This window comes from Orbicella franksi, chromosome 10 (assembly GCF_964199315.1).
Source record: "Orbicella franksi chromosome 10, jaOrbFran1.1, whole genome shotgun sequence".
NCBI lineage: Eukaryota > Metazoa > Cnidaria > Anthozoa > Scleractinia > Merulinidae > Orbicella > Orbicella franksi.
The window spans coordinates 18,812,778-18,840,356 of NC_138154.1; the positions used below are offsets into that span (position 1 = coordinate 18,812,778).

A 27,579-nucleotide genomic window follows, 5' to 3' on the forward strand; every position below is an offset into this window, starting at 1 on the left:
ATCTACCCGTCGCCATCTTTTTCCTACAAAGGGTTGATCTTGCCGCTTATGCTAGTAAAAAGTAAAACTTACTGCCATTGCTAGTGATCACAAACGTGGGAGAGCTAGGAGGTCCATTTCCACCTTGATTAGATGCCATCACAGTGATGCTGTATTTTGTGTTCTTGGTAAGATTTGTCAGGGTTGCAAAACGTGTTGGAGTTCTTATAGACTTGACTTGCATGGTATCTTCAGGCGTGGCTGAATGGTAGGTAACTTTGTAACTAAGGATGTCACCGTGTCGATGGCCTTCTGGGACCTCCCTCCACGTGACACCAATACTGTGCATAGTTTTGTTAACTGCTCGAACAATTTGGGGAGGTGCACTTGGTTCTGAAGGAACAGATGTTATATTCAAAGGTTCATTTTGAGTTATTTTGAGCACATACGAAATTGCCTTGCAATTGAAGAAAACCTGAAAATAGTAGTTAACTATGATGGACAAACATCAAAGAGATAATAATAAACCATAAAGGAACAAGGATGGTTAAGGATGGAGAGGATTAACACGGATTACAAACAAAGAAAATTGGAAAATTTAGTCTAAACTTTTAAAGAGTCGGAAACGGTGACACAGCTCCTTTTATCCGTATTGCAGTGATATACACCATGTACATAAGGTGGGTACAAACGAAGAGGCATGTTATGTCACCAGTTCAATATTTTTAAGAAAATGTACTGTTCGCATGAGGTGTAATCTGCGATAAACCAGCATCCCATCCAGACTAGGTTGCACAAAATCAAATTTTAAAGATGCCAAGGTAGGGAAATACCATAGTCTTTGTCAGTTCGCACTTCCACAACCTTCTCAGTCGCGCCACTTTTTTTTTTTTTTACTGGGGTTGAATGAGTTATGATGAATCAAGCTGGTGAATATAGGTAATCACACTGGAATAAATTAGGACAAGTAAATGGAAAGGAGGGAGGGGTAACTACTCTACCCCCGAGACGGGTTACCAGCCTATTGTAGAATATTAATGGTACGTATATTTGCCCGGTTGCCACTGTAAGAAGCTACTATCCATTGTAACAACCTAGTTCATTTGTAATTGTAAGTGCAAAAATAGACTTACTATCCGGATCTGTAGCCACAAAAATAGGTTCACTAGCTGGTCCATATCCCTTACTGGTAGAAGCCATAACTGTAATGATGTAGTTGGTGTTTTGTTCCAAGCCATCTATTTCCAAGAATCGGGTAGGGGCTTTGACTTCCTTACTTTTTGTCTCGTTGTCCGTTGCTGATGTATAATGCACTTTGTAACTCTGAATGAAACCATGGCGTTTATCGTTTGGTACTTTATACCACGTGACCAGTATACTTGCGGACGTCTTGTTGACTACTGTGATGTTTTGAGGAGCTGCTCCAGGCTCTAAAATGTGTCATAATTTTACATGTGTATCAGTAGCCAACGCTATTCGATAACAATAAGCGATCAACATGGCATGGTTACTAAAGTAGTAAATAAAGTCGTAATGTCTCTATGCATGCACGCATTCAGTGGAGCGTTTATAACGAAGTATGTGATGAAGGACATCACATTTGCGAACTAAGGATTTGAATTATAGGTTAAAAGAGATTTCTGTAGTTTTAGTTTAGCAGTTACAAAGACAGAAGAAGTGCATAGATGGCCAAAATTCGAGAAAGTTAAAACAAGCATCACCAATACCGTGTTAATGTAGCCTCATTCAAATAGTTTACTTGACTTAGCAGAGCGTTATATACTATATTTAAAATTTCTTCTTGGAAACGCTGTCAAGGAATCTTGCCCTAAAGACCGTACTTCTATTTAAAAAATTAGATTGTGAGCTCGAGGTTTGGTACATTCAGATAAACGACCAAGTGTGTGATTTTCCTTTCTTTTTCATTCAGTGTAACGCTTAGTAAGGGAAATAGAAAACATTTTCTTTACGTTTCTATCGAGAAGGACGTGGAAATACTAGTCTGCGGCTCGTCCAGCGTTCCTAGAGCATGTCTCGTTCGCTCAAACTAGCACCCTTGTTTCTGTAGCCCAATAGAGACACGGCAAATGTTTTCCATTTTATTCAATATCACTTACTTTCTTTGTCCGTCTTCACACTAATGATGTCACTGCCAGGACCATCTCCACATTCATTGAAAGCAAACACTGTGAGATTGAACCTTCTGCCTCTCCTGAGTCCTGTTAAGTTGGCCATTGCAACGCTGAACTCTTTTGTCTCCCCGTCACCATGTTTGCCTGTTAATATCCAATTCACCTTGTACCCTAGAATGTTGCCGTGTAATTGACTGGACGAAACAGCATCCCACGTAATGAAGATGCTGGTGGAAGTCTTGCTGACCGCTGTCACATTTTGAGGAGGAATTACGGGCACTAAAAAATAAGATTTATTTAGCTTTTGCATGTAAACACGAAATAGTAATAATAAGGAAATAATAATAAAAAAAAGGCTTGAGCGTGCTTTGATTCAAGCAGGAAGGAAGAAACTCGAGCCGATACATATAGACAAGTATTTGTCTCTTCCAAACCCTTTAGCGCTTCTCGTCACTTTACGCAACCAATATTTTGGGTGAATCTAAACCTAGGAGAACTTTGAAAATCTGGCTCTTGCATTTCAGTGCCTTTATAAATGGTAGAAAATGATATACTGACCTGATTTATCCAAAAAGCAGATTCTTTGTTGCTGTGATTATTTAGTGGAATCAAAAGAAAAAATGTAATGTGGTTTGATTTAATTGTACATCGGATTTTCATTAAATAGAGTGAAAATTAGTCAAGGACAAATAATTACGGTATAGTGCATAAGCTGTTGGTTGAACCCGGGGGCTGGAGTAATATATATATTTAACACACACTAGCTACGTAATAGCAAGCACTGTGAACGTTTAAAGATTATAGCACATTGTTCTGCGGCATTTTGTAATAACTACGCATTTTGTAATACCTTACGCATTTTGTAATAAAAGTTGCAGCATTTTGTAATTACCTGCAGTATTTTGTATTAAATGCAAACGACGCATTTTGTAATAAGTGTTGCAGCATTTTGTAATAAACGTCAGTCTACGCAATTTGTAATAACGTGGTGACGCAAATTGTAATAAGTCTCTTCACACGATAATTTCACCAAGCATACAGATTGGCTGGATTCCCTTCAACACCAACCTGATGGAAAATCAGTTATTATATTATTGCAGGATTTTTTAAACTGAATATGAGTACAGTATCTGCATGGGTATTTGTACAGTAGATGCACGCGATTTTTTAGATAAGTTCTTTTTTCTCACTTTTGTCCGAGTCTTGGAATCAAGTTAGGTTCACGAAAAAGAAAGTAATAAAACGTCAACATTTGCGTGACAATGGGTGGAACTATTTCACCTGGTGGTATTCCATTCTCCATTATGAAGATTTAGGAAATTTTTAAGGAATTGAGAATTTTATTTTCCAAAATTTATACACCTCTCAGACTAAAATTATGCCACATGCTTATTGAAAATATAGATTTACATAGAAGTAGGTGGGTTGTTTAGCTCCCAATATCTGCTAAAAAAGAGCACTTGACAAACTATATTAAGCCAGTGTTGAAGGGAATCCAGCCAATCTGTATGCTTGGTGAAATTATCGTGTGAAGAGACTTATTACAATTTGCGTCACCACGTTATTACAAATTGCGTAGACTAACGTTCATTACAAAATGCTGCAACACTTATTACAAAATGCGTCGTTTGCATTTAATACAAAATACTGCAGGTAATTACAAAATGCTGCAACTTTTATTACAAAATGCGTAAGGTATTACAAAATGCGTAGTTATTACAAAATGCCGCAGAACACACATCGAAAACTTATTACCTATCCTTCAACAAAAAAATATACAATATTTAGAGAGGAAACCACAATTGACACTCTAACTGGGTTCTCATTAGAACCTTACGATTTTGCACCGAATCGGTTAAATGTTTAAACAACAGAAAGGAGATGTTTTTGGAGCTCCAGCTTGGTTTTTAGAATAAGGTTTGTCAAAAATGACAGCTCATATATACCTTAGGCAAAGTTCACTACCCTCTGAAAGGACTTTAATTTCTTCTTCAGGTAAAATTGTCGTTGGCTTATTACGATAAATATAAAATGAATGTAGCACTTAATTTTCACTAGGAGATTGGTTGGTGGATGTAAATTTTATTGTATGTAAATTGTCTTGCAAAAAATAGAATTCTATTCGAGAATGATTGACTAACGTTAAAACATAAAACGATTGTTCTCAAGAGCTAGGGAAGTTATGTTTTTAAATTTCGCATCGAATTATATGATGAAAAGTTGAAAAAAATAACACGAAATGGGCTATCTAAAATTAACTACTTCCCATCGCGCAAAAGGCCCATAGTTAACCGAAATCCATGCAGGGTTATCGAAAGAAATAGGCCGACAATAACAAAAATTCTCACGATTTTTGATAACTTTTAAAAAGTTACGACATCCTAAACATAGATGTAAATTTGATTTGCAGAATGGTCTACCTAATACTGCTCATCACAAAATAAATTCAGGCCGCATTAAAGATATAAAATTTGAATAGAATAAACAATCCCTAGAGCATAACACTTCACATGTAAACTTCAGCTGCAAGCCTTAGTGAACGCCTGGAAGAGGCTACGTTAGGTATCGACACAGTACTCACCTCGCTTTGTCTTATCTGTTGAAATACAAATCCCAGTGAGTAGATAAGGGACGTACTTCTGTCGCATAAGTCTTCAACTCCATAGTCATTCAGTTCACACAGACCGTTGGCGCCTGCTGATCTTTGGTAGTTGTACGAGATGCATCTTGGTTCATCATGACAGGCCTGAATACAGTTGAACCAGTCTTTGGCGAATAACTGCTGAAAAACATGGCCGACCAAAACATGGTTGTTTTCTGTGACCGGTTGAAATGCCACAATTTTTTGTGGTATGAAAAATAAAAGAAGTATGCTGTGATAAATGAGGTTGCTGAACATCGTCAAACTGGCGAAAAGAGGCTGCATTATCACATTAAGCCTTTGCCTTTTACACATGAAAACTGCCTACAGACCCAGCTGCCTACAGATGGTAATTACCAACTGACGCATTAAAAGCTCATAGTAATTGATCGGTGCTGTCTTCCGTTGATGTTTGTTTGAAAAACCCTAGTTGCTAGTATTTAAAATTCTAGTACTTAGAATTTATCGTGTTCTTTTTTTTGTCTTAAATTTTCTCTTATTTTGAGTAAAAGATGCTTTTAAAACAGAGGGAAATTAACTAAACAGTTACATTGAAATTACTTATTTCAATATTAGCAGTTACATTCAAACATTAAATGGTGCATGTTTTGACGTGTTACTCATCACAGTGTGACAAATATACGCTTGAAAGACAGTGAAATTAGTAAGAAATTAACCATTAATGAGTACAAAAGTTCAAGTTCGTAAAAACAACTCGTAACTCAAACGTCAAAACAGATATTTTAATTCGCCCTAAAAACTGAAACTTCATCATACATGTTACTCGACTGGATACACTAAACGGAAACTGGATATGCGCATATAGTTGAACCTTCTTTGATGATATTTACCTTTTACTTTATTTAAAAACGCTGGTTAAAAACTGAATACATATGCACCAGCAACGGGAACTTAAAATGTTCACCGTCGTACAACATAGATCTTTCAACATGATTAATATATGAATGAAGGCAGATAAACTCTATCGGCCGAGAACCAAATCTATTTATAGTAAGAGTGATTGATATGGTTTAATGCCTAAATCAAGCCAGCCATACTATTATTTATGCAAAAAAGCAAATCTACCTTTTGTTTCAAATGATTCTCAGTATGAGCCTTATGCTTACTGGAGCTTAAGAAATTAATTTGAAATACAAAATAGTTAGCAACCTACCTATTGTCAAATACTCAAATGTTAAATAAGTTCACAAAATCTAAGGATCTAAGCAACGTTTAAATGATTTCCTGTAGTATTGATATAAATAAATGAGCATCGATACAATAAGCTTGTCACTGTACTAATTTAAATTGTTTTAGACTAACGCAGAACCACCCAGCAACTTCTTAGATTAATATTCATAGGCAAATACTCTTCAATGCCACATGAAGTGTATGACAGTAAGCTCGCACCAAAAATTCGCATTAAGGCGTCCGATGAATTTTCCCTTAATCTATTTACCTATAAGACATCATTCCTAGAAACTAGGGTCCTAAACAACAGTCAACAGTTGTTTAACATTTACACGGAGAAACCGGTTCCTCAACGGTTTGTACAAATGGTAAGCAAAAATCCCTGATGGTGAATTCCTTTCGGATTGTCCATTTACCATTTCCTTATAAACTCCCAATTTAGCGAAAGAGACTAGGACGAATTCCAAGAAGTCGGCGAAGAATTGCAAATGATAAGGACATTTTCCACTAGGAAATTTCGGTTGGAAATATTGTCTGGAACACGTTCCGTCTATTTCGAAAATTTCCCGGTCGCTCGAGTAAAAATTGTCTTACCATTTACGTTCAGACCGAAATTTCAACCAGTGTTATGGAAGAAACCCTACCGGAACTAACTTTAGGTAGTATTTTAAGGGATAAAGCTTGCTTTGTTTAGTTAATAAAAAAGACTTCAGACAGTTGCCGTTGCTTAGACATGGCAATAGGGCTCGCCAGGATACTCGCATGAGCCGCCAGAAGGTGATTCTTTAAATTCCTTTCCTTGGCGACAGTCTACAAGAATTATAGCTGCACTTGTAAGGTCACACTGGTAGTAGTGAAAACAACTGTTTGGATCTTTGAATAAGCGAATGGCATCTGCTTTGAGCTGTACTTTTTCCAAAGGACACTGGAATTCACCTGGAAGATGTACAACGTACAAATGTTAAGTTTAAGTTGTCGGTGGTGGGCGTTACATTCGATGCTTTTAACAACGTGTTGTTATCGACAAAAACACCTGTTTATTTGGTTTATTAGTTAAAGATTCTTTTTTCTCAGTGTCTTAGGGCCTGTTTACAAGGAGGGAGGGCAACCTTGGCAGGCGGGTTAACCCTAGCTATAGGGCAAAAGATAGCCCGGGTTAACAAGCAAAATTTCACAGGTAGGGTAACCCTACAACCCGGGGCGACTTAATGCGCGGTTGCACTCAAAGGGTGTCGAAACAATTAGAAAGTTAACCCGGGTAGGCGGGTTAACCCTACCTGGAGTGTTTACAAGCTAAAGGGATTAACCCGCCTATCAGGGTAACCCTATCACGCAGAGAGGGTAGCCTGCCTACCCGGTAACCCTAGCTGCCTCGTAAACACGATGAAGAAAAAAAAAGAGGAAATGTGTTAGTGCTACAGTAACCCGCTTGCAAGGGTAACCCGTTTGCTAGGGTAACCCTCTCTCCTTGAAAACAGGCCCTTACAAAGAATGTAGAAAAATTTCATATGGACATCAAACGCGCAGGGGCGTTAAAACGGGAAGCAAAACTAATACAAAGCTAGAGGATTATTGCTAAATTGGCTATTGTGCCTCTGAAGGCAATAAACTTGAGCCCCTACCAAAACGATACGAAATAGTCTAACGGGTTGGTTTGCTATCATCCTTTCACACACTCAATGTTCTTGCTATAGATGTGAAAAGAAATCTTACTGTCATCGCTTGTGTTAACAAATGTAGGAGAGCTAGAAGGTCCATTTCCAATTCGATTAGAGGCCATCACTGAGATACTGTAATTTGTGTTCCTTGTGAGATTTGTCAGTGTCGCAAACCGTGATGGAGCAATGATTAATTTCTCCTCTACGAGGAATCCAGGTGTAACTGAATGATAACTGACGGTGTAATTCACGATAACACCATTTTGATCACTTGTTGGAACCTCATTCCACGTGACGCCGATACTGTCCATGGTTTTGTTAACTGCTCGCACAAACTGGGGAGGAGAACTGGGTTCTGAAATAAAATGCCATGGTTATTCCTCTATCCCCTAAAACTCAGTAAGTTAGAATTGCATGTTACATATTCACGCGTTGATATCATATTATTACAGAAACTACACTGTAAAACTCTTTTTTTTTTAATTTTTAATGCACTGTTTTGAAATGGACTGCCTGTTAGGATAACGTTTCTACTCAAGGACATCGAGGAATTGAAGAATAAAATTACGCTATTCTCGACCACAGGGTCGATCGATCTTGAAGCTTACTATCACGATTCCAAAAGTCAAAACAGTAAAACATATGTTTAATGATAGAAACCTAAAAATAATGCAATAATTTTGTTGAAAATTACTCTGTAGGTTTGCTGAAGTTATAAACGGAGTCTTGTGGGAAATTACGTATGCCAAGGCCGTAGTCAGATGCAAATATTTATCTAGACAGCATTTTGAAAAAAAGAAAAATGTCTTTCATATCATAGTTCATATATATTATGTTCATATATATTATATTCTTAGTATCCTGAACAAATTATGAAACTGAAATGTTTACCGAGGCAACTGCCTCGGCTCGCCTGTTATTAGTCTTGGCCCTTTGTCAATGAGACCGCCTTGCGAAATTGAAAATGTTTGGCAGACTGCCTTTGAAAATCACTTCAACATTTCACGTTATATTTCCATCGTGGCGTTCTGGCAAAGATTCGTGTTAAAGCGAAGCTAGGTAGTCAAAATTTAAGCAACATTTTTATCAAACTCCCTGCAGACAAATCGGCGTGTTAGTGTCCCTGTCAAGTGTTTCATACGACAGGAAATATATTACCTTTCTAGTACAAGCATTTATACAAGTAAGTGCAGAGGTAGACTTACTATCCTGATCTGTAGCCACAAAAATAGGTTCGCTCGCTGGTCCATATCCCTTACTGGTGGAAGCCATGACTGTGATGGTGTAGTTGGTGTTGTGTTCCAAGCCTTCTATCTCCAAGTATTGGGTAGGGGCTTGGACCTCCTTTCTTTTTGTTTCGTTGCTTGTTGTTGATGTGTAATCCACTCTGTAACTCTGAATGCTTCCTTGGCGTTTACTTCTTGGTACTTCACTCCACGTGACCAGTATACTTGTTGACGTCTTGTTGACTGCCGTGATATTCTGAGGGGCTGCGTCAGGCTCTAGAATGTATTGTAAATGGTATTTTAATTAAAAATATAAAACAAACAGCGATGATAAACATTTCAAAAACACGCATTTTATGAACTTGACGTTTCGTATGCCAGTCAACATACATTTTCAAAGTATAAGCGTTAAAATTTTTTTTTGGAAAGCTATTTATACTGTATCAATGGGGATCTGGAACCTAGACGGAAAAACATCTGCAGTAGAAATTTAAGACGTCTCAAACGGAAACTTTCTGTAAAGTGAACAATGGAAAAGCTTTCCTAGTAAAGTGAAAGCTTTTCACTGCTGACATTGGCATTCAATGCTGGCTGCAACTCCTGAATAAATAAGGTTTATCAGCGCTGTTTGTTTTATATTTTTAATCAAGCTACGATGGCCGAAAACCAAGAGTTTATATGGTATTTTAATATTCAACGGTAATTGTATCACCATAAGCATTGTCATCAGCTATAATATCGTGAAATTAAACAACTGATGAACCGATCAGAGCGGGTATCACTTGATAAAAGTTATATAACAAAACTTACTGTCTTCGTCTGTCTTCACAGAAAGAACGTCACTAGCGGGACCATCTCCACATTCATTAAAGGCTAACACTGCAATGGCGTGCTTTTGGTTCTTTCCAAGACTGGTCAGGTTAAGGTCAGCCATTGCGACGCTGACTTCGTTGGTTGTCCTGCCATCGTTTAACAGAAAGGTGTACTGCACCTTGTACCCCAGAATTTTGCCGTTTCTTTGATTGGATGAAACAGCATCCCACGTGATGAATATGCTGGTGGAAGTCTGATTGACCGCTGCCACATTTTGAGGGGAAGCCGCGGGCACTGAAAATATGTTAGTTAATTATCAACGTTTCCTTTCAAACGAAAGCAACTAAACGAGAAGAATGCCTGAGATTTCGAAGAATATGAATAATCGTACAACTTTTCGGTAAGGACTGCTTTAATCTAACTGTGCTTTTTTTATCTTTGCGAAGCTTAGTCACAAGAAGGAATGTATAGTTTTAAATTACTACAGAGAAAATGTTTCACCTGAATTCTCCAAACTGCAGATTTGTTCATTCTATATTGCGTGGAGTCAAAAAGAAGAACGTCGGTTAGTTTTTGCATGGGTAGTTCGTAAACGACACTGAAAACTGAAAGCTACTGATTCAAAGAAACAATAATACAGTCTTGTATTGAGCAAAAGCTGTCGACAGTTCCTCAGCTACTTCAACTTATCAACAAGTTAATTATCTGACAGATCTGTTATGAGTAAATTGCTGGTTTGCTTAAGGTTAGAGTATACCTTCAGGGGTGTCTCGCGTGCAAGCGATGTAGCGAGTGCAGTTTAAGCGGTAGATACCTAAACCCCTAAATCAAATTAAAGCTTATAGAGCTGGCTATCAAATGATACCAATAATTTTGAAATAAAATGAATTGTCGAATTTTTCACTACCACTAAATGCGAGCGCCCGAAACACCTTTCGAAAGCCATAAGTCAAAGCGAGTTTTGTTTTTCGCCAATCTAATTTTTTCCTCGGTTTCAGGGCCCAATGCGCTAAAAAGCGTGTCTGCGTTCTACCATATTCAATCGCAGTAAAAAGTTACAGAACATTTTCGAAATAGGATTAACAAAATGTGGAGTGATCGTACAAAAATCGCTCTCGAAGAAAAAGTATTTCGAAATTAACAATTCGCAGATACATTTTGGTAGTTTATATGTTAAACTAGCTACTGTCCAAATTTGAGGGCAATTGAACAAATTCCCTTTGAGTTAGAACTCTTTAAAGTGTCTGCTTCAAGCGAAAAAATTTATTCGCGAAAACAGCGTTAAGAAAAATCTTCTGCTTCGCAAGCAAACTCCGCCCACTAACGCCTTCAACTGGGTTCTCAGATAACTGAGCCAATCAGTTCAGGGAGAGTTTACCGTTAACCTCCTGGTGAAATTTACGCGCGAAGTTCCAAAAAATCCCTGTGTTTCGCAATGCGCTCAAGGCGCCGAAGGCGGAGAAATCATTTTTCTGTAGCTCGGTTTTTCTCGAAGCTGGTCACCCTGGCAAAATGGGGAAGACGAAAAAGGAGACGAACGCTAGAGTGGCTGAGCGAAGAAAACTAAGAGAATGCGCGGCGGAACAACTGTGCATGGATAATATTCCATGGATCTCAATGAGTCCAACGATTCGTCGCAATCGATATCGGACTCATCAGAAGAGTCTCTGTCAAGTTCCCAAATTTTTACAGAACCTCTCTTTTCTCTTACCTCGAATTTTTTGCCCGGCTTATACATTAGCTATAGCGAACTTTCGGTTTTCACTCATTGATGTATTTTCATTCGTTCTTCGCTGTTTTCGCTTTTTCGAACTGGTCCATGTTTTTAACGTGGTCTATGTTTACTTATAACTTAATAGAATTACACCTAATACCAAAAAATGCTTGGTAGTCAGAGCTGAGCAACAATGTTGATCAACTGAATAGTCAATTCGTGACACCCGTACAGGTAATTCCCGCGAAAATCGTCTCGGTTGATTGCATACGCACCATAGGGCTGTCAATCAAGAGGTAAACTTTTACTTCCGGCGAAAACGTAAAACCGCCATTTCTCCGCCAATATTTAGTCTTTTTCAATTTTTTTTCCCCCAGAAATTAGAGATTATTCTTCGACCACCACTTTGACCCAAAAATCCAAATTTGAAGAAAATTGCCGACCCGAAGGTATACTGTAACCTCAAGAGAGTATTTCTATGGGAACTAACTAATTACTGAATCTTATGAGATTATGTCAGTGTAAGAAAGGAAAATAAAGATCTCGTACTTAAGCTTAAGCTTAGAAATTATATTTAAATTATATATATTCATCAATCAAATTGTATTATTCAATTTTCCAGTTACGGTATATTATATCATTACATTAAAATTAAATTATGCACTTGTCAATTTAAAAGCTGAAGTACTCCTGATCGTACTCGAGGTGTATTCACGGCGAAATCCTTCATCACCGACGATGCGTGTCATGTTATCGAACGGAACCGTGCAATAAGCTAAGAAATCAAAATGTCCTTTTTCCCCCAGCCAATCTATAGATTCATATACCTTAATCTTGCAGTTTTTTATCAGCTACTGACTTACTCTGTCTTCTCTTATCTGCTGAAATACAAAGCCTTTCGAGTAGATGAGGGACTTATCTCTGTCACAAAAGCTTTCAGCGCCATTATCATTCAGTTCACACAAACCATTGGCGCCTGCTGATCTCTCGTAGTTGTACGAGATGCATCTTGGTTCATCATGACAGGCCTGAATACAGTTCAACCAGTCTTTGGCAAATAACTGCTGAAAAACATGGCCGACCAAAATATGATTGTTTTCAGTTATTGGCTGAAACGCCAGTGTTCCCTGTTGTATTATTACGACGAAGAGGACAAGAAAAATGGTGGACCTGAACATTGTCAAAGGGTCGATTTAAATTATCGCAGTGAGCTTTTGCCTTTTACCATAGAAGCTGATATCAATGCAGCTGGTTATAGCCGTAAATTAACAAATGACTCCTAAAAAGCTTAAAGTAATTGCTCTCAATTATCTTTGTATAATATTTGAAAAATACTATTTTCTGCTATTTAACTTTTCTCTTGAAGTTTTTCATGTTCTTTACCTTACTATCGAACATTATTATTTAAAAAAAAGGAAAAAAAAGAGAATATATTTTCATTGGGAGTAGACTCTATTGAATTTTCTCCCAGTTCGGTGATGTTTAAAATAAATTGCCAAATGCGACTTGTTAATTTTTCTGTCACAGCTGCTAAGGACCTTAATCTCAAAATTAACATTTTAAACTCAACTCGGTCATAGCTGTCAGTGAGTCACAAATTGTTCGCTAAATTAATTCTACAAACACAAACTTAACTGAGGTACAAAATTATGGCAACAGCGCATTAGTTAAATGTAAATGTACAAGGATCTATCAGCAAATGAGCCTGTGAAACAAGGCTTCACCCATCGATACATTTCACTACGAGCTTATCACCTCAGGTAATAAGTTACTTATTTCGTTGAGAACTACTCTCGTTAATGGTATTTATTATTCGTTGAAAACAATCTACTTTATTTGTAATGATGCTTATGAATAAGCAAGGAAAGATATATAGATATGGAAGATATTTTTAAGAACTCAGTTCAGCTCACTCAGCATGTGTTGAATGTAATTCAGATGAGCAAAAACTTGCCTTTGTAGCCTGATTCTTAGTATGAAGCTCACGTTAGCTGGAGCCTGCTTTTAAAAGAAAATAGTTAAAATGCATACTTTGCTCACTTTGCATATCTCACTTTATATTGGACGACCTGCTATCTGACAAATGTCCTTCAATGTTTATTGCCAGGTGTTAATCAGTATCAAAAAATCTAAAGACGTCAGCAAAGAACAGTTTGAACGTTATAGCGGTCTCAGAAGCGAAAAGGTTAAAGTGTATTTATAATCTTGATTCATTAATAAAAACGTTGGTTTGTACCTAAGACTATCTTTTTGTAACTAAATTAAATAGTACGTTTTACCGGCGGCCCTTGCTTACAAGCAGGAGTGTGTCACAAATACTCCATTTATACAGTATTGTGGAAAAGTAATTTAAGGGAAGATCGCCGAATTTCGTGCATTGTTGTCCCCAAACGTCTCGGATACTTCAGCGAAGTTTAATAAGTAATTTATCAAACGGCTGTAGTTTAACCAAAGGTAATCGAGTAAGAAGTGGGAGTCGCCGGTTGTGAACGCACTTTTAAAATCCGTCTCCCGTCAATGGATTTTTGTCCAATCTCTTTCCCGTCCAAAGTGCCTGTATTTGGCTTAGAACTGCAGTCTATTTACAAGTGCAAACTAAATTTTACTGTCTTGGTTTCAAGTTAAGAGGATGAAATATCATCGTCCCTTCGAAGAATCCAACCCCAAAAGTCGGACAGAGTGTTCATGGTACAGTTTGATCTTTATCTGTGGCCACAAAAATAGGCTCGCTGGCTGGTCCATATCCCTTACTGGTGGAAGCCATAACTGTGATGGTGTAGTTGGTGTTGTGTTCCAAGTCATCTATCTCCAAGTATTGGGTAGGGGCTTGGACCTCCTTACTTTTTGTTTCGTCGCTTGTTGTTGATGTGTAATCCGCTCTGTAACTCTGAATGCTTCCTTGACGTTTACTTCTTGGCACTTCACCCCACATGATCAGTATACTTGATGACGTCCTGTTGACTGCTGTGACATCTTGAGGAGCCGCATCAGGCTCTGGAATGTGTCATAAGTATCGGTTTTAATACAAAACGCCATTCGATAACAATATGGAAATGTTATAAACATGCATTACTAAGGTTAACAAAGTAGATTATAAAACAGCCCTGATCAGTATACTTGTTGACGTCTTGTTGACTGCCGTGATATCTTGAGGAGCCGCGTCAGGCTCTGGAATGTGTCATAAGTATCGTTTTTAACATCAAATGCCATTCGATAACAATATGGAAGAGTTATAAACATGCATTACTAAGGTTAACAAAGTAGAAAAGCAAATGCATGGGACCATGGTACATGGAGGCATATACCGTAAAATTCCATAGGGGGGAGGGGGTGTGTGGCTTATAACCAGAACTTTACGATATATACGCAGTGGTGTGTGTAGGTAGGTACATTGTTATGTGTAAAGTAACTTATACTTGGAAACTAAGGATTTGCATAATCTAATCTACTAGTCGTTCAAAACTTTCTCTCAATCCTCTTCACGGACCCTTTGAAAAAGTCAAGAAGCGGCCGCCACTTTGTCAACAACCGCACACGCGCTAGGCTACTGACTCTCCACAATAGGCAATTGAGTGAGTAGCGCAGCCAAATTAGAGAACAGTATTCATGATTCAGCGCTAGTAGATTTTTACTAAAACGCGATAGATTATGTTTTCTACTTCCTAAATAAAACACTTACTGTCTTCATCTGTCTTCACAAAGAGATTCACACTACGAGGTCCATCTCCACATTCATTGAAGGCAGACACTGTAATATTGAAATTTCTGCTCTTTCTGAGTCCTGTTAGGTTGACGTAAACCATTGCAACGCTAACCTCTTCGGTGAATTGCCTGTCATCGATTTTGCTTTGTAATGTCAAATTCACTTTGTACCCCAGAATGTTACCGCTTCTTTGATTGGATGGAACAGCATCCCACCTCAGGAAGATGCTGGTGGAAGTCTTACTGACCGCTGTCACATTTTGAGGAGCGACGGAGGGCACTGAAAAAAAGATTTATTTAGTGTTTGCATGTTAACTCCAGATTAGGATAATGTATAACGGGAGATTCGAAAGCTCGAAAAATTACTGATTCCACGGTATCAGGACAAAATTTGTCATTAATGACAAGACAATAAAATCGCCGTCACCAAGAAAAAGTCCTGTCTGGCTAACTGAAAACTACAGTCCTGGGGCTAGATTCATGATGCTCTGCATGGACAGTGTATGGGTAACATGTACCGTGGGGGATTTGTAGGTATTTTTGCCATTTCGCTACGCTTTGGCAGCATGTAGGCGAGTTTGATCGCTGTATGGCTTGTAATTTGGCAAGAAGCAGTGGTCCAGGTCAATGACGAATAGACAGCATTTTCCGGTATTTCAGAAAAAGAGGTATACATAAATTTTTGGAAGTTTCTCCTGGAATTTCCGTTCCATTTGTCTTTCCGAATGGAATTTCCGGCGTTTTCGGAAATTCAACAGTTTACGGATGTTCTGAAAACTTTCCCAGGAAATTTTCGTAGCATTTTGTCCCCGTTTCGAAATTTTTAATTGAATGAGAAAGCGCCCATGAGAAGGATATTAGGACAGTATATATAGATTACGTCATAGAAAGTGCGACGTACGGATTTTTATTCATGAGTTCCAAAGTTTTTCGACTAGTGAATAAAAATCTTTACAAAGCACTTTCTATGTTGTAATTTGTTTATTGTATATATAACAAGAATTAAACATATCCGTTGAATCAGTTTTAGTCTACCCGATACCGTAAGTTTACATGCAGGACAGCAACAAATTCAAAACTGATCTAAATGATCGATCGTAATGAAAAAACAAATCTGCTTTCCCGTCCAGCAACAGGCGGACAAAGAGCCTACACAAGCTTAAATGTAATACGGGAGAAATACATAGTGTGAAATCTTTTCGCTTGTCCCTAATCACTCTCAGATTCAATCATGTAATAGCGGCGCTTCGCGCTGTGCAAAGAAAAATTCGGACTCTGTTGACTCACACTGTTTAAATTTGAATGTTCCTCCTTGAATGTTGTTGGCTTTCTGATGTTAAATTTACTTCCCCGGTTTCTTAAATGGCCATTGATTCTCAAACTGAAGTTCTAGCGCTCCAGATGTTGGATATATTCCGCTGCTGTTTTTCCGAAAGTGAACTAAAACGGGAAGCCGAAGCCATACTCTCGAGACACAAACTTCAAGCGGGCGCTGATTTCAAGACCCGCTTCTCGGAAGTCATTTGAGTGCTTAACTCTGATTGGCTAAGTGATTCTATCCTGGACGGTGATTGGTTATATTTTCACATGGGAAGAACGCTATACGCGAAGCTGATTGGACGTATCGCTTTTTTCACATGTGCAAATACAGCACATATAGAATTCTATTTGCAAGGTTTCGCTATATGTTTCTCATTGGCTTATTTGATTATGGCTATGCTCGAATTCAAAAGCCTTTTAACAATATTTAGCATTTATCTAAACTTAGGAGAGCGCTGGAAAACTGGCCCTTGTATTTTATTGCTTTTATAACTGGTAGAAAACGAGATACTGACCTGATTTATCCAAGCAGTGGTTTCTTTCATTCTGTAACGTTCATTAAATAAATAAAAAAAGAGAAAGAGAAAAGAAAAGAAAGCAATTTCATTTGATTTAATATTTGTTCATTGGCTTTTCATCAATTAAGAGCAGCTTCGCCTAAATATCAACTAGACTTGGAAATAGCGAAAAAATCAAATTTCTTCAAACTCGCCCAGAATGAAGCCCTATGGACACTAGTTACAAAAACAATGTTTTAAGTTCGATAAATCAAAAATTATTTTTTCCGCAATTTTTTCGTTTCTATGCCCCAAATCGGCCAAAATCGATCGAAAATGAGCGGCATATTCAGAGGCTCGTAAACTCAAAAGTAAAAAGCTTCATAACAAACTGATTGAATGTCGTATTTGTACTTCCTTTCTTGTCTATTTAGAGCTAAATAGATCGCGATTTAATTAGAATTGGAATATTTGATGAATTTTCTAAATTAACGACCCAAGACAGGTTTACAAGAGGTCTACAGTTAGCCAATTTTCAAATGCTAAAAAGGCGTTCTGGTACACGGCTTTTCTCAAAACGACTAGTTTGTTCTGAAAGAGCATTGTTTCTTCTTCAAATTAGTGAAATAAAATTTTTGGGTAAATAAAATCGTGAGCGCTGAGATAGCGAACTAAATGCAGCACTTCTTCCTGAAAACGTGACCTTTGACCCAAGCGTTACGAAACCGATTACTGCAAGAAAACCCGGAAGAAAAGCAAACGCTTCGTTATTTTGAAACAGTTTCTAATGATATCTCTCCGAAACTATGATTGCAAGAAACTATTTCCAGATATGAAATCTTACAGGGTCAGAAAAGGAGCTAAAAGGCGCATTTTGACACAATATTTTTGTTTGCTGAGAATTAACGAACTCCAGTGAAATTTGCAAACTTGAAGTATGTTAGCCGATACTTACCTGAATATTTATATTTATAGAAGAGTAGTCTTCTTGGATTAACCTTTAAAAGAAGCTGGTTCCAGATTTGGAAACCTCTAAAAGAAGAAATTGTTAATGTGCCGTGCCAACCGCATGTTTGTCGTAAAACCAACTGAACTCCACTGACAGTTTCCATGGACAACTCCAAAATAAACAATCCCCAAAAATGTAAAGTGAAATTGGCTGTCTTCATGAACAGTTAGAAACTAGAGTCAAGTTCCATTACCTTTAAAAAGTGCTTGATTTTATTTTTTGCGTCAACTTTGTTCACTACTCTCACGTTCGAATACCGCGAATCGGTCACGCCAAAACAGTGCAGACCGTGCAGACCGCAGACACTTGTTTGGGCCTTTCATTTTGACTCATTTTTTTTGGCCCTAGTTACAAAATAGTGTTCAATATATCTGAAAGTTTGTCATTTATCCACAGGCTGCACAAGCGCAGTATTTGACTTTTGATTCAATAGACAAACGCGTACAAGACTTTGTATGGGAAACTTACTCAGTCTGCACGGTCTGCAGTGTTTTGGCGTGACCGATACAACGCAGTATTCGAACTTGGCAAAATCGAGCACTTTTAAGAGGTAATGAAACTTGACTCTGGCTTCTAACTGTTCATGAAGACAGCTAATTTCACTTTACATTTTTGGGGATTGTTTATTTTGGGGTTGCCCATGGAAACTGTCAGTGGAGTTCAGTTGGTTTTACGACAAACATGCGTTCGGCATGTGCATGGAATTTATAGCAGCGGGCAGGTCACTAGTCTCCTCCGCAGCCGTTTTTTGGGATGTCACGCAACGCTCCCCCCAAAGAAACGGCTGCTCACATCCGAACAACATTCCTTTCACGAAATTAGCCAATCACCGCTTCCGTTCCATTTTCAAGAACGTTTTCGCGCCAAATTCGCCCTTTGAAACTTGTCCAATCAGGGAATGTTTTTTATCTTTGTATCCCGTCGTGGGAGATGTCACAAATAAACATACAGATTTCCAGCTTTTGTTTAGGGACGCCAAAAACTACCGGCGACGCTTGAACGAGCTTTCTATGTAGCTGAAGACTCTTCAAAGTTCAAGTTAATTATTAGAAGCTTTCAACTCAAAAAATTACTGTCGAGAAGGAAGATATCTATTTTAACTTAATAAAGGAACCAGGAAATCAAGTAGCTTCGCTCGATTTGTTGACATCGAGTTCTGAATGCCGCTCTTTCCGGCCTGATTACAATCTGTAGGAAGCGTTTGGCCCTTGATTGACGCTTACAATTTGACATTTCGAGAAAATATATATTGTCTCATTTATAGCTGAACATAGCGATGAGCACATGAAGCACTTGTACTTAGGACTTTCATTTACAATTTTTTTTCGTCCGTCATGATCGTAACCTGCGAACACCGCCTATTTTTGGCGACGTGCGGCGTGAAACAAAAGCCAGAAATTCCTCGCGTGTTCGCACCGCAGACCTTTCCGCGCGAAAGCTTACCTCATTCACACTTTGCTATTATGTGATTGGTCTGTTCAACGGAGCGCAAACAAACCACAAACACAAAAGGAAAAGAATGTGGTTCGGATGTGAGCAGCCGTTTCTTTGGGGGGAGCGTTGCGTGACATCCCAAAAAACGGCTGCGGAGGAGACTAGCAGGTCACGGAACATTAACCATTTCTTCTTTTAGAGGTTTCCAAATCTGGAACCAGCTTCTTTTAAAGGTTAATCCAAGAAGACTACTCTTCTATAAATATAAATATTCAGGTAAGTATCGGCTAACATACTTCAAGTTTGCAAATTTCACTGGAATTGACTTCAAGTCAATTCACAGCAAACAAAGTTATTGTGTCGAAATGCGCCCTTTAGCTCCTTTTTTGACCCTGTAAGATTTCATATCTGGAAATAGTTTCTTGCAATCATAGTTTTGGAGAGATATCATTAGAAACTGTTTCAAAATAACGAAGCGTTTGCTTTTCTTCCGGGTTTTCTTGCAGTAATCGGTTTCGTAACGCTTGGGTCAAAGGTCACGTTTTCAGGAAGAAGTGCTGTATTTAGTTCGCTATCTCAGCGCTCGGGATTTTATTTACCCAAAAATTTTATTTCACTAATTTGAAGAAGAAACAATGCTCTTTCAGACCAAACTAGTCGTTTTGAGAAAAGCCGTGTACCAGAACGCCTTTTTAGCATTTGAAAATAGGCTAAATGTAGACCTCTTGTAAAACTGTCTTGGGTCGTTAACTTAAAAAATTCGTCAAATATTTTAGTTCTAATTAAATCGCGATCTATTTAGCTCTAAATAGACAAGAAAGGAAGTACAAATACGACATTTAATCAGTTTGTTATGAAGCTTTTTACTTTTGAGTTTACGAGCCTCTGAATATGCCGCTCATTTTCGATCGATTTTGGCCGATTTGGGGCATCGAAACGAAAAAATTGCGGAAAAAAATAATTTTTGATTTATCGAACTTAAAACATTGTTTTTGTAACTAGTGCCCGTAGGGCTTCATTCTGGGCGAGTTTGAAGAAATTTGATTTTTTCGCTATTTCCAAGTCTAGTTGATATTTAGGCGAAGCTGCTCTTAAGACCCTGAAAATTGCTAAAAACATAGTTACCTTTGGTAACGTTAACTACCGTCTGGAATAACTTTATTTTGAAATTATTTATGTTAAAATAATTTTATTTTGAATTATGTCGTTGGTCTATTACGGTAATTGCAAAACACACGTAACATTCAATTTTTAAAAGGGGATGTGTTTACATTGAATGTCAATTTATGCAAATCATTTTTCGTGGAGACATACATGTCTACTGTGTTATTCTCAAGAGCTGGAGTAAGGACGATGTTTTCTATTTCTTATCTAAGAAATATTAACATCACTAGCCAAAACACCCCGGAAAAATGGCTAATTTAAAACTACGTCCGATACAGTGGCTATTTAAATAGCCGAAATCCATGCGGAGTTATCAAAAGGAATAAGCCGATCATAAAAGAAAAACACTTTTTATTCTAACGATTTTATCGCTTGTTTTAAGTTATGTGCTTTTCAACATAGATATAAATTGGGTTTTTAGAATGGCGCATACGATACTACTCATTTTTATAAAATAGGCCGAATGCATATGAGGATATAAAACATTTGAGGAAACTAAACAAACACCAGAACATAAAATTGCACAAGCTAAAAATCAGCTGCAAGCCAACTTTACTGACGCAGTACTCACTTTGCTTTGTCTTATCTGCTGAAATACAAATCCCAGTGAGTAGATAAGGGACTTATTTCTGTCGCATAAGTCTTCAACTCCACGGTCATTCAATTCACACAGACCATTGGCGCCTGCTGATCTCTCGTAGTTGTACGAAATGCATCTTGGTTCATCATGACAGGCCTGAATACAGTTGAACCAGTCTGTGGCGTATAACTGTTGAAAAACATGGCCGACCAAAACATGGTTGTTTTCTGTGACCGGTTGAAATGCCACAATTTTTTGTCGCATTGAAATTAAAAGAAGTCCGGTGAGATAAATGAGGTTCTCAAACATCGTCAACCCTATGCAAAAGGACTCTATTATCGCAGTAAGCTTTTGCCTTTTTCAGATGACAAGCAGCTGCCTTCAGATGGTAATTAACAACCGATTCCTTTGGTGCTCGTGGCAATTAATCAGTACTGCCATTGTTTACCCGACTTTTTGAAGAACGCCCGCTTCGATTCCGTCATTTTACTTTTTCCTTAAAATGTGTCATGTTTCTTACTTTATTTCGAATTTTTTCGTTTTATTTTGAGAAAAAGATTTTATGAGACGGATAGAAGTATACTTCAAGCTTCTGGCAAAACAGTTACATTGAAATTATTTATTTTAATATTAGCAGCTATATTTGAATATTAATTGGCACCTCTCTTTTGCTTTATATGACAGCTGCTAGGGGCTTTCAAAACCAAATTATTCAACGTTATTTATCACAGTGTGACATATGTGCTTTGAGCTCAGGTTAAACAGGTTATGGGTGTCAGCGAGCCAAAGATAGTCCACTGAATTAGCCTGAAATTAATCAGCAAGTGCCTAGAGTTGCGCAAATAACTTGTAATTCCAATGTCAAAGGATGTACAATAAATTTGCCCTTAAACTGAGACTTCATCATGCATTTCACTTGAGGCACAATAAGAAGAGACTGAATATTTGGAGTTCATTGTCTTAATACTTTCAAAATTACAATCTGTAGAAGTTGGCGGGGGACAGTAATAGCTCCCCCTGGTTTGAATACTTGTAGGGTTCACGACACTTATTTATTCAGTTCAAACAGCCTTCTTAATGTATAATGCTAGCGAAAAGCCGAGTGCACTTGATCAGGTAACTAAATTCAAATTTATACAATCTTAAAATAGATAATTTGGCATGCATGATTACTTATTGGTGAAGGCGCGGCAGAGAAAATGGTGTCGGTGGAGAGCCGAAATCCATTCTTATTACAAGGGGCTGATACACAGTATAAGGGCCGATTCACAGTATAAGGCCACTCGAGAAATTAATTTAAAATGCATAGAGCGGTTTTCAATTGAGTGTCGAAAGTAATTAGACAATTACTTTGGTTTTGGTTTTGGCTTTACTACGGTTTGAGATTGGCTGAGTAGTCTAATTGGTAAATAATTGGTTTGGTTTTGGTTTTACGACACTCAACTGAAAACCGCTCTAAGAGTTGATGTCTAGCTTTATATTAGGTGACAAACCTTTTAATTTACATGTGACTGCGAAGCAATTTGTGAATGATATCCATACTGTGGGAATAAATGAGCAGCAGTGCAACACAATTGGCCCTTTTGCAGAATCCGGTCACATGGTACTGAATTAATTACGCTGGGACGCAAGTTACGCAGTGGGACTTCCAAAACAAAGGAAAGTCGGGCTGGACTGATACGAGTTCCTTTGTTTTATGACTTTAGCTTAACGTAAAACAACCTAACAACCGATACTTTTATATACTCTTGAACACTTACTTCAATCGCCCGCTCATCAATGTCTCATAAGGCCTGGCGAAATAAATTTGTGCCATAAATTTGGGCTAAGATGGCAGTGCAATTTTCCTCGCTCTATTAATGTAATTATCTAAATAATACATCATTCGTAGATCTAGAAACGTAGCAAAATCATATAGAACGATTAAAACCTCAGGTTATGGGACGGTTCACCTTCAGAAAACCCCTTCTAGAGCTAACATAGTATTTGTATAGGTAATCATACGGTTTCGAGTTCAATTTGGAATTAATTTGCTCGAGTGAGCTTTTTTAAAAACTTACAAGAGCAAATTTATTCCAAATTAAACGAGAAAAACCGTATGATTACTTATATATTAAAAACATAAACATGAAAAAATTCGCGTGGAGGAAGTGCCGGAAGATCTTTTCTTGAAGCTACTTTTTCTCATTCGAGAAACGTTTTTCAAAGTTTCCGCACAAAATTTTTGTCATCAGTTTACGTTATATCATTGGCTTAGAAAATCTCCTATTTTCTATCAGCCAATCATAATCCAGAATTACAACATGTAATTTGTACTGGCGTTACACTTTTTGCACTGGCGTTACAATTAAACTACACTGCTCACAGCCAATCAGAATCGAGTAATTTTTCCATATATATTATTATAAGAGAAAAACGTTGCTTATCGTTTGGTTGATAAAGAAGACTTCCTTGCCGTATCTTAGATCTAGACGTGGCAATAGGGATCGCTAGGATAGTCACATGAACCTCCAGTCGGTAATTTTTTGAATTCCTTTCCGGGAGGACAGGCTACAAGACGAAAATCATCACCACTGTCGCACTGGTAGTAGCGAAAACAACTGTTTGAATCTTTTACTTGTACTTTTGACAATACGTACCCAAAGAGATCTTTAGATACTAGAAAGCTGTCATCGTAATCCTCCTCCTCCTCCTCCTCCTCCTCCTCATCATCATCATCATTATTTGCCACACCATAAATATAAGGCATACAATAACATACAATAACACAACAACTTTTGATACCTCCAAAAATCCACCAGGACATCTTTTGCTCTTAAAATGGAATAGAAGGGAAATCAATCAAATCGTCTAGAGTCAAATAGATAATTTTATTTAAACACGGTAAAATTTCCACTGCCTATATACAATACTAAGCGTTAGATAGAGGTAAACTTTAAAAAAAGGCTTGAGTCTATTTTGTTTAAATTAGTTAAAAGAATTTGCTTAGGGTCTTAAGAAAGAAGTATTACAAACAACTTTATGAGGGACAGTAACCTCTTGGAGGCGTTCAGGGACGAAGTGACGCAAAAATTATTTTGCTTAAAATTGAAGTAAAATGGACCTTTACCAGAACAATATCAAAACGTTTAAAGCGCAGATTCACTATGCTTCAAAGACAGTCAGTTTTCTTGTTATAAATATACAAAGAAAATCTTACTGTGGTAGCTTGTGGTCACAAAAATGCGAGAACTAGGTGGTCCATTTCTAACTTGATTAGAAGCCATCACTGTGATGCTGTAATTTGTATTCCTCGTAAGATTTGTGAGGTTGGCAAACCGTGATAAAGCAATGATAGATTGCTCTTCTACGATAAATTGAGGTGTCAGAGGATGGTAACTAACGTTGTAATTCACGATAACACCATTTTGATCACGTGTTGGAACGTCATTCCACGTGACGCCGATACTGTCCATGGTTTTGTTAACTGCTCGAACAAATAGTGGAGGAGCACTGGGTCCTGAAATAAAATACCTTCTACATCTTCTATATCTCAAATCTTATTAATTTAAATTGATTGTGATTTATTCCCTCTGCTTTTAACCTCTTTCTGATATTTGTAATGTTTTGTTTGAAGGCACATAGAAGTAAAGTTTCGGACTGTTCAAATCAAAATGTCCAGATGTTGTTGTTTATAGTGGTCAATGCGCTTAGCTACACCTACAATCGTGGACAAAAGTCCTTGGGACACTTATGTAATTTAACGAATTGTATGTGTTTTACTTCTGAAGCTTGAAAAAAGCGCTGCTTTCCTTTTAAAAACGCGTTACTGTTCCTTCTCCCCACCCAATACAATGCTGCAAATCAGAAGAAATTGCAGGTAGTGGTTTTCAACATTATATGTTGGTTGGGGGGCGAGGTTAGGCAGGTGAAGTTGTATTCGCGTCTAGCGTGTGCGCAAAAGCGCCAAAAAGTGAAAATTTGTCCCAAGACTTTTGTCCATGTTTGTAGCTAGTTTACAGGCATGCCACTTAAACTGAAAGAAACAATATCAACGAAACATGATAGGCTTAAAAATCCCAACTGGCGGAAGGCAGATCAGCTGGCTATTGTATTCACAAGCATGACCGAGATGTTTAACTAGGGTCAACCGAGCAACAACTCCAGCGTAATAGTCAGCACGGAACTTGAACATATCATGTCCGGCGCCTTAGCCTGTCGGCCATGCTGCCTCTCGTAACCCAAGAACGTTGCACCAGGATATCGCGACGCTTAAACTGCTGAGCACTCGATTTTGAGTTCAATCCAGTAGACCAGATGACAACAGAGCCACAAATAAATCTGAACCTGAATACTGAGCATGAGGATGACTTCGAGAAAATAACAAATGTTTTATTCTTTCATGGAAACTTCTCAAACTCATTAATTAATGATTCTTCAAGTTAAAACAAAGAAAATCACAACCGTAAAGCAGGTCTCTGTATATATACGAAGAAGAGATTAAGAAAAATAGAGGACTTGCTCATGATGTGCATGTAAAATGGAGATTATCGCAGCATGGCAATGCAGCTGGCTGTAGCTGGTAATTAACAGTTGACTCCTTAAAAGCTCAAAGTAATTGCTTTTAATTGTCTTTGTGTAATGGTCAAAAATACTATTTTCTGCAATTCAATTTTTCCTTTACGTTTTCCATGTTCTTTACTTTCGTTTATTTTAAAAACCAAAAAAAAAAAAAAAAAAAAGAAATGAGAATATATTTATTATGGAAGTAGATTTAGAATGGAAGCAGATACCATGTATGACTGAGGATCCATCGTTTATAGTATCAGTGAGTCACAAATTGTCCACCAAATTAATTCAATTTACCTATAAATCTATCAACACGAAATGGGGTGTAAAATTATGGCAACAGCACATTACTCAAACGAATCTCTCAAAGGATCTGTCATCAAATGAACCTCTGATTCAAGGCCTTCCATGCATTTTACCACTGAGAAGCTTATCACCTTAGGTGATAAGTTTCTAATTTCATTTCGGGAGGGCTGCGTTCATTAAAAGATATTATTATTCGTTGCAAACAACCTACTCTGTTTACAGTGATGATTATGGATAACTGAGTAGGATACATGTATACAGATATGTAAGATACTTTTAAGAATTCAGTTCAGTTTACTCAGCAGCTCTTGAATTTAACCTAGATGAGTAAATCTTTTCTTTGTAGCATGATTCTTAGTATGAAGCTTATGTTAACTAAAGCCCGCTTAAGAAAATAATTTGAAATGCAAATTATGGATATCTGACAGTATACTAGAAGACTTCTTATCCGACAAAATGTCTTTTAAAATGTCTCTCTTACATTAATATCACAAAATCTGAGGATCTAAGTGGAGAACTATCTAAACACTATAGCAACCTAAGATTTGTAAACTCGATTCATTATTATGACTAACTAAATTAAGAACTCAGTTCATTTCGCTCAGCAGCTGTTGAATTTAACCCACATGAGCAAAACTTACCTCTGTAGCTTGATTCTTATCATGAAGCTTATGCTAACTGGAGCCCGCTTAAGAAAATAATTTGAAATGCAAATTAGTGGATGCCTGACAGTACACTAGAAGATCCCCTATCCGACAAAATGTCTTTCAGTTCTTATTGCCAAACGTTAAATTAATATCACAAAATCCAAGGATCTAAGTGGAGAACTATCTAAACAGCGAAGATTTGTAAACTTGATTCGTTAAACAGGATCATTTGTAACTGAATTAAATACGTTGATAAAGGTTTTCGAGTACCGCGAATTTTCTTTCAAGCAGGATCGTGTAGTTGAGACTCGATTTATAAAAACGCAACGGTTCTTGTTTATTGGAATATTTTGCAAATATTGCCACCGTGTAAGCCGCTGTGAAAATATCTCGGCGAGTTTTAGATGATTCAGTATATTTTGTCTTCCTTTAGGGTCGATTAAGTTGGGAAGGAATTCACCAAATTTTGGTATGTCAATGTGTGTCCATCACTTTTTACGTTGCCAAAGCAACCGCAAATTTCATGTAGATCTGGCCGAAAATCAACTTTTTTGACATAATTCTCTATCTTTTTTTTTTAAGTTTTCTTGATCAAATTGCAGAAATTCGTGAATGTTTACTTTCCATAAGCATTCTGGCTTGATTTCGTATTAATTTCCTTTATTTCTTGACGTTTTAAGAAAATAGTGAAATCCAATATGCCTGGTCAAATGACGTTTGTTCGTGCCAAGAACTATGAACTGAACAGGAATGCGTTGATTCTCGTTATTTCGCCTTTGGAAAGTAACTTTGAGAGAGCAGCTGCAGGAGATGGAATCACTGTGCTATCCTTCCGCCGATTGCTCCAATTTCCTAGTGTTATTCGCCGGTGCGCATTTAAACTACTGGCTATCTTCCGCCGCCTCACAGTTCGTAGCCGAAGCAGTTATGGCATGCCTGAAGTTACAGCCGTCCTAATAACACAGGATAATTCTGCAGCGTTTCTGATTTTGCGGCAACAACTTCTACAAATACGTTT

General features: G+C 37.6%; 3 protein-coding genes across 3 annotated transcripts in view; all 3 read right to left on the minus strand.

Annotated features, from left to right (window-relative positions):
- On the minus strand, positions 1–2,837 carry LOC145500562 (neogenin-like). Its single transcript, XM_081480082.1, has 2 exons — positions 2,097–2,837; positions 1–1,409 (listed from the first exon to the last, which is right to left on the minus strand). Exons 1-2 carry the CDS (start codon positions 2,419–2,421, stop codon positions 1,057–1,059), a joined length of 678 nt encoding a protein of 225 aa, XP_081336208.1. The 5' UTR covers positions 2,422–2,837; the 3' UTR covers positions 1–1,056.
- A 3,137-nt stretch (positions 2,838–5,974) lies between these two features.
- On the minus strand, positions 5,975–8,101 carry LOC145499737 (cell adhesion molecule DSCAML1-like). Its single transcript, XM_081479261.1, has 2 exons — positions 7,657–8,101; positions 5,975–6,879 (listed from the first exon to the last, which is right to left on the minus strand). The coding sequence occupies exons 1-2, from the start codon at positions 7,910–7,912 to the stop codon at positions 6,671–6,673; spliced, it is 465 nt and encodes a 154-aa protein (XP_081335387.1). The 5' UTR covers positions 7,913–8,101; the 3' UTR covers positions 5,975–6,670.
- A 4,731-nt stretch (positions 8,102–12,832) lies between these two features.
- The window catches only part of LOC145501717 (uncharacterized), a 28,854-nt gene continuing 14,107 nt past the window's right edge, over positions 12,833–27,579 (minus strand). Inside the window, exons 10-13 of the mRNA XM_081481126.1 lie at positions 21,052–21,249; positions 16,892–16,922; positions 15,034–15,336; positions 12,833–14,348 (exon numbers count right to left, since the gene is read on the minus strand). Coding sequence (XP_081337252.1) covers positions 14,038–14,348; positions 15,034–15,336; positions 16,892–16,922; positions 21,052–21,249 — 843 coding nt within the window. The 3' untranslated portion in view covers positions 12,833–14,037. The remainder of the gene's footprint in view (positions 14,349–15,033; positions 15,337–16,891; positions 16,923–21,051; positions 21,250–27,579) is intronic.

Bases quoted from the DNA above. Each gene is read 5' to 3' on its own strand.
- LOC145500562 (XM_081480082.1), bottom strand. From the start codon at position 2,421: ATGCAAAAGCTAAATAAATCTTATTTTTTAGTGCCCGTAATTCCTCCT. The intron at 1,410-2,096 runs GTAAGTGATATT...GACACATTTTAG, and splicing joins TGTGAAGACGGACAAAGAAA to AGCCTGGAGCAGCTCCTCAA.
- LOC145499737 (XM_081479261.1), bottom strand. From the start codon at position 7,912: ATGGACAGTATCGGCGTCACGTGGAATGAGGTTCCAACAAGTGATCAA. The intron at 6,880-7,656 runs GTAAGATTTCTT...TACATCTTCCAG, and splicing joins TGTTAACACAAGCGATGACA to GTGAATTCCAGTGTCCTTTG.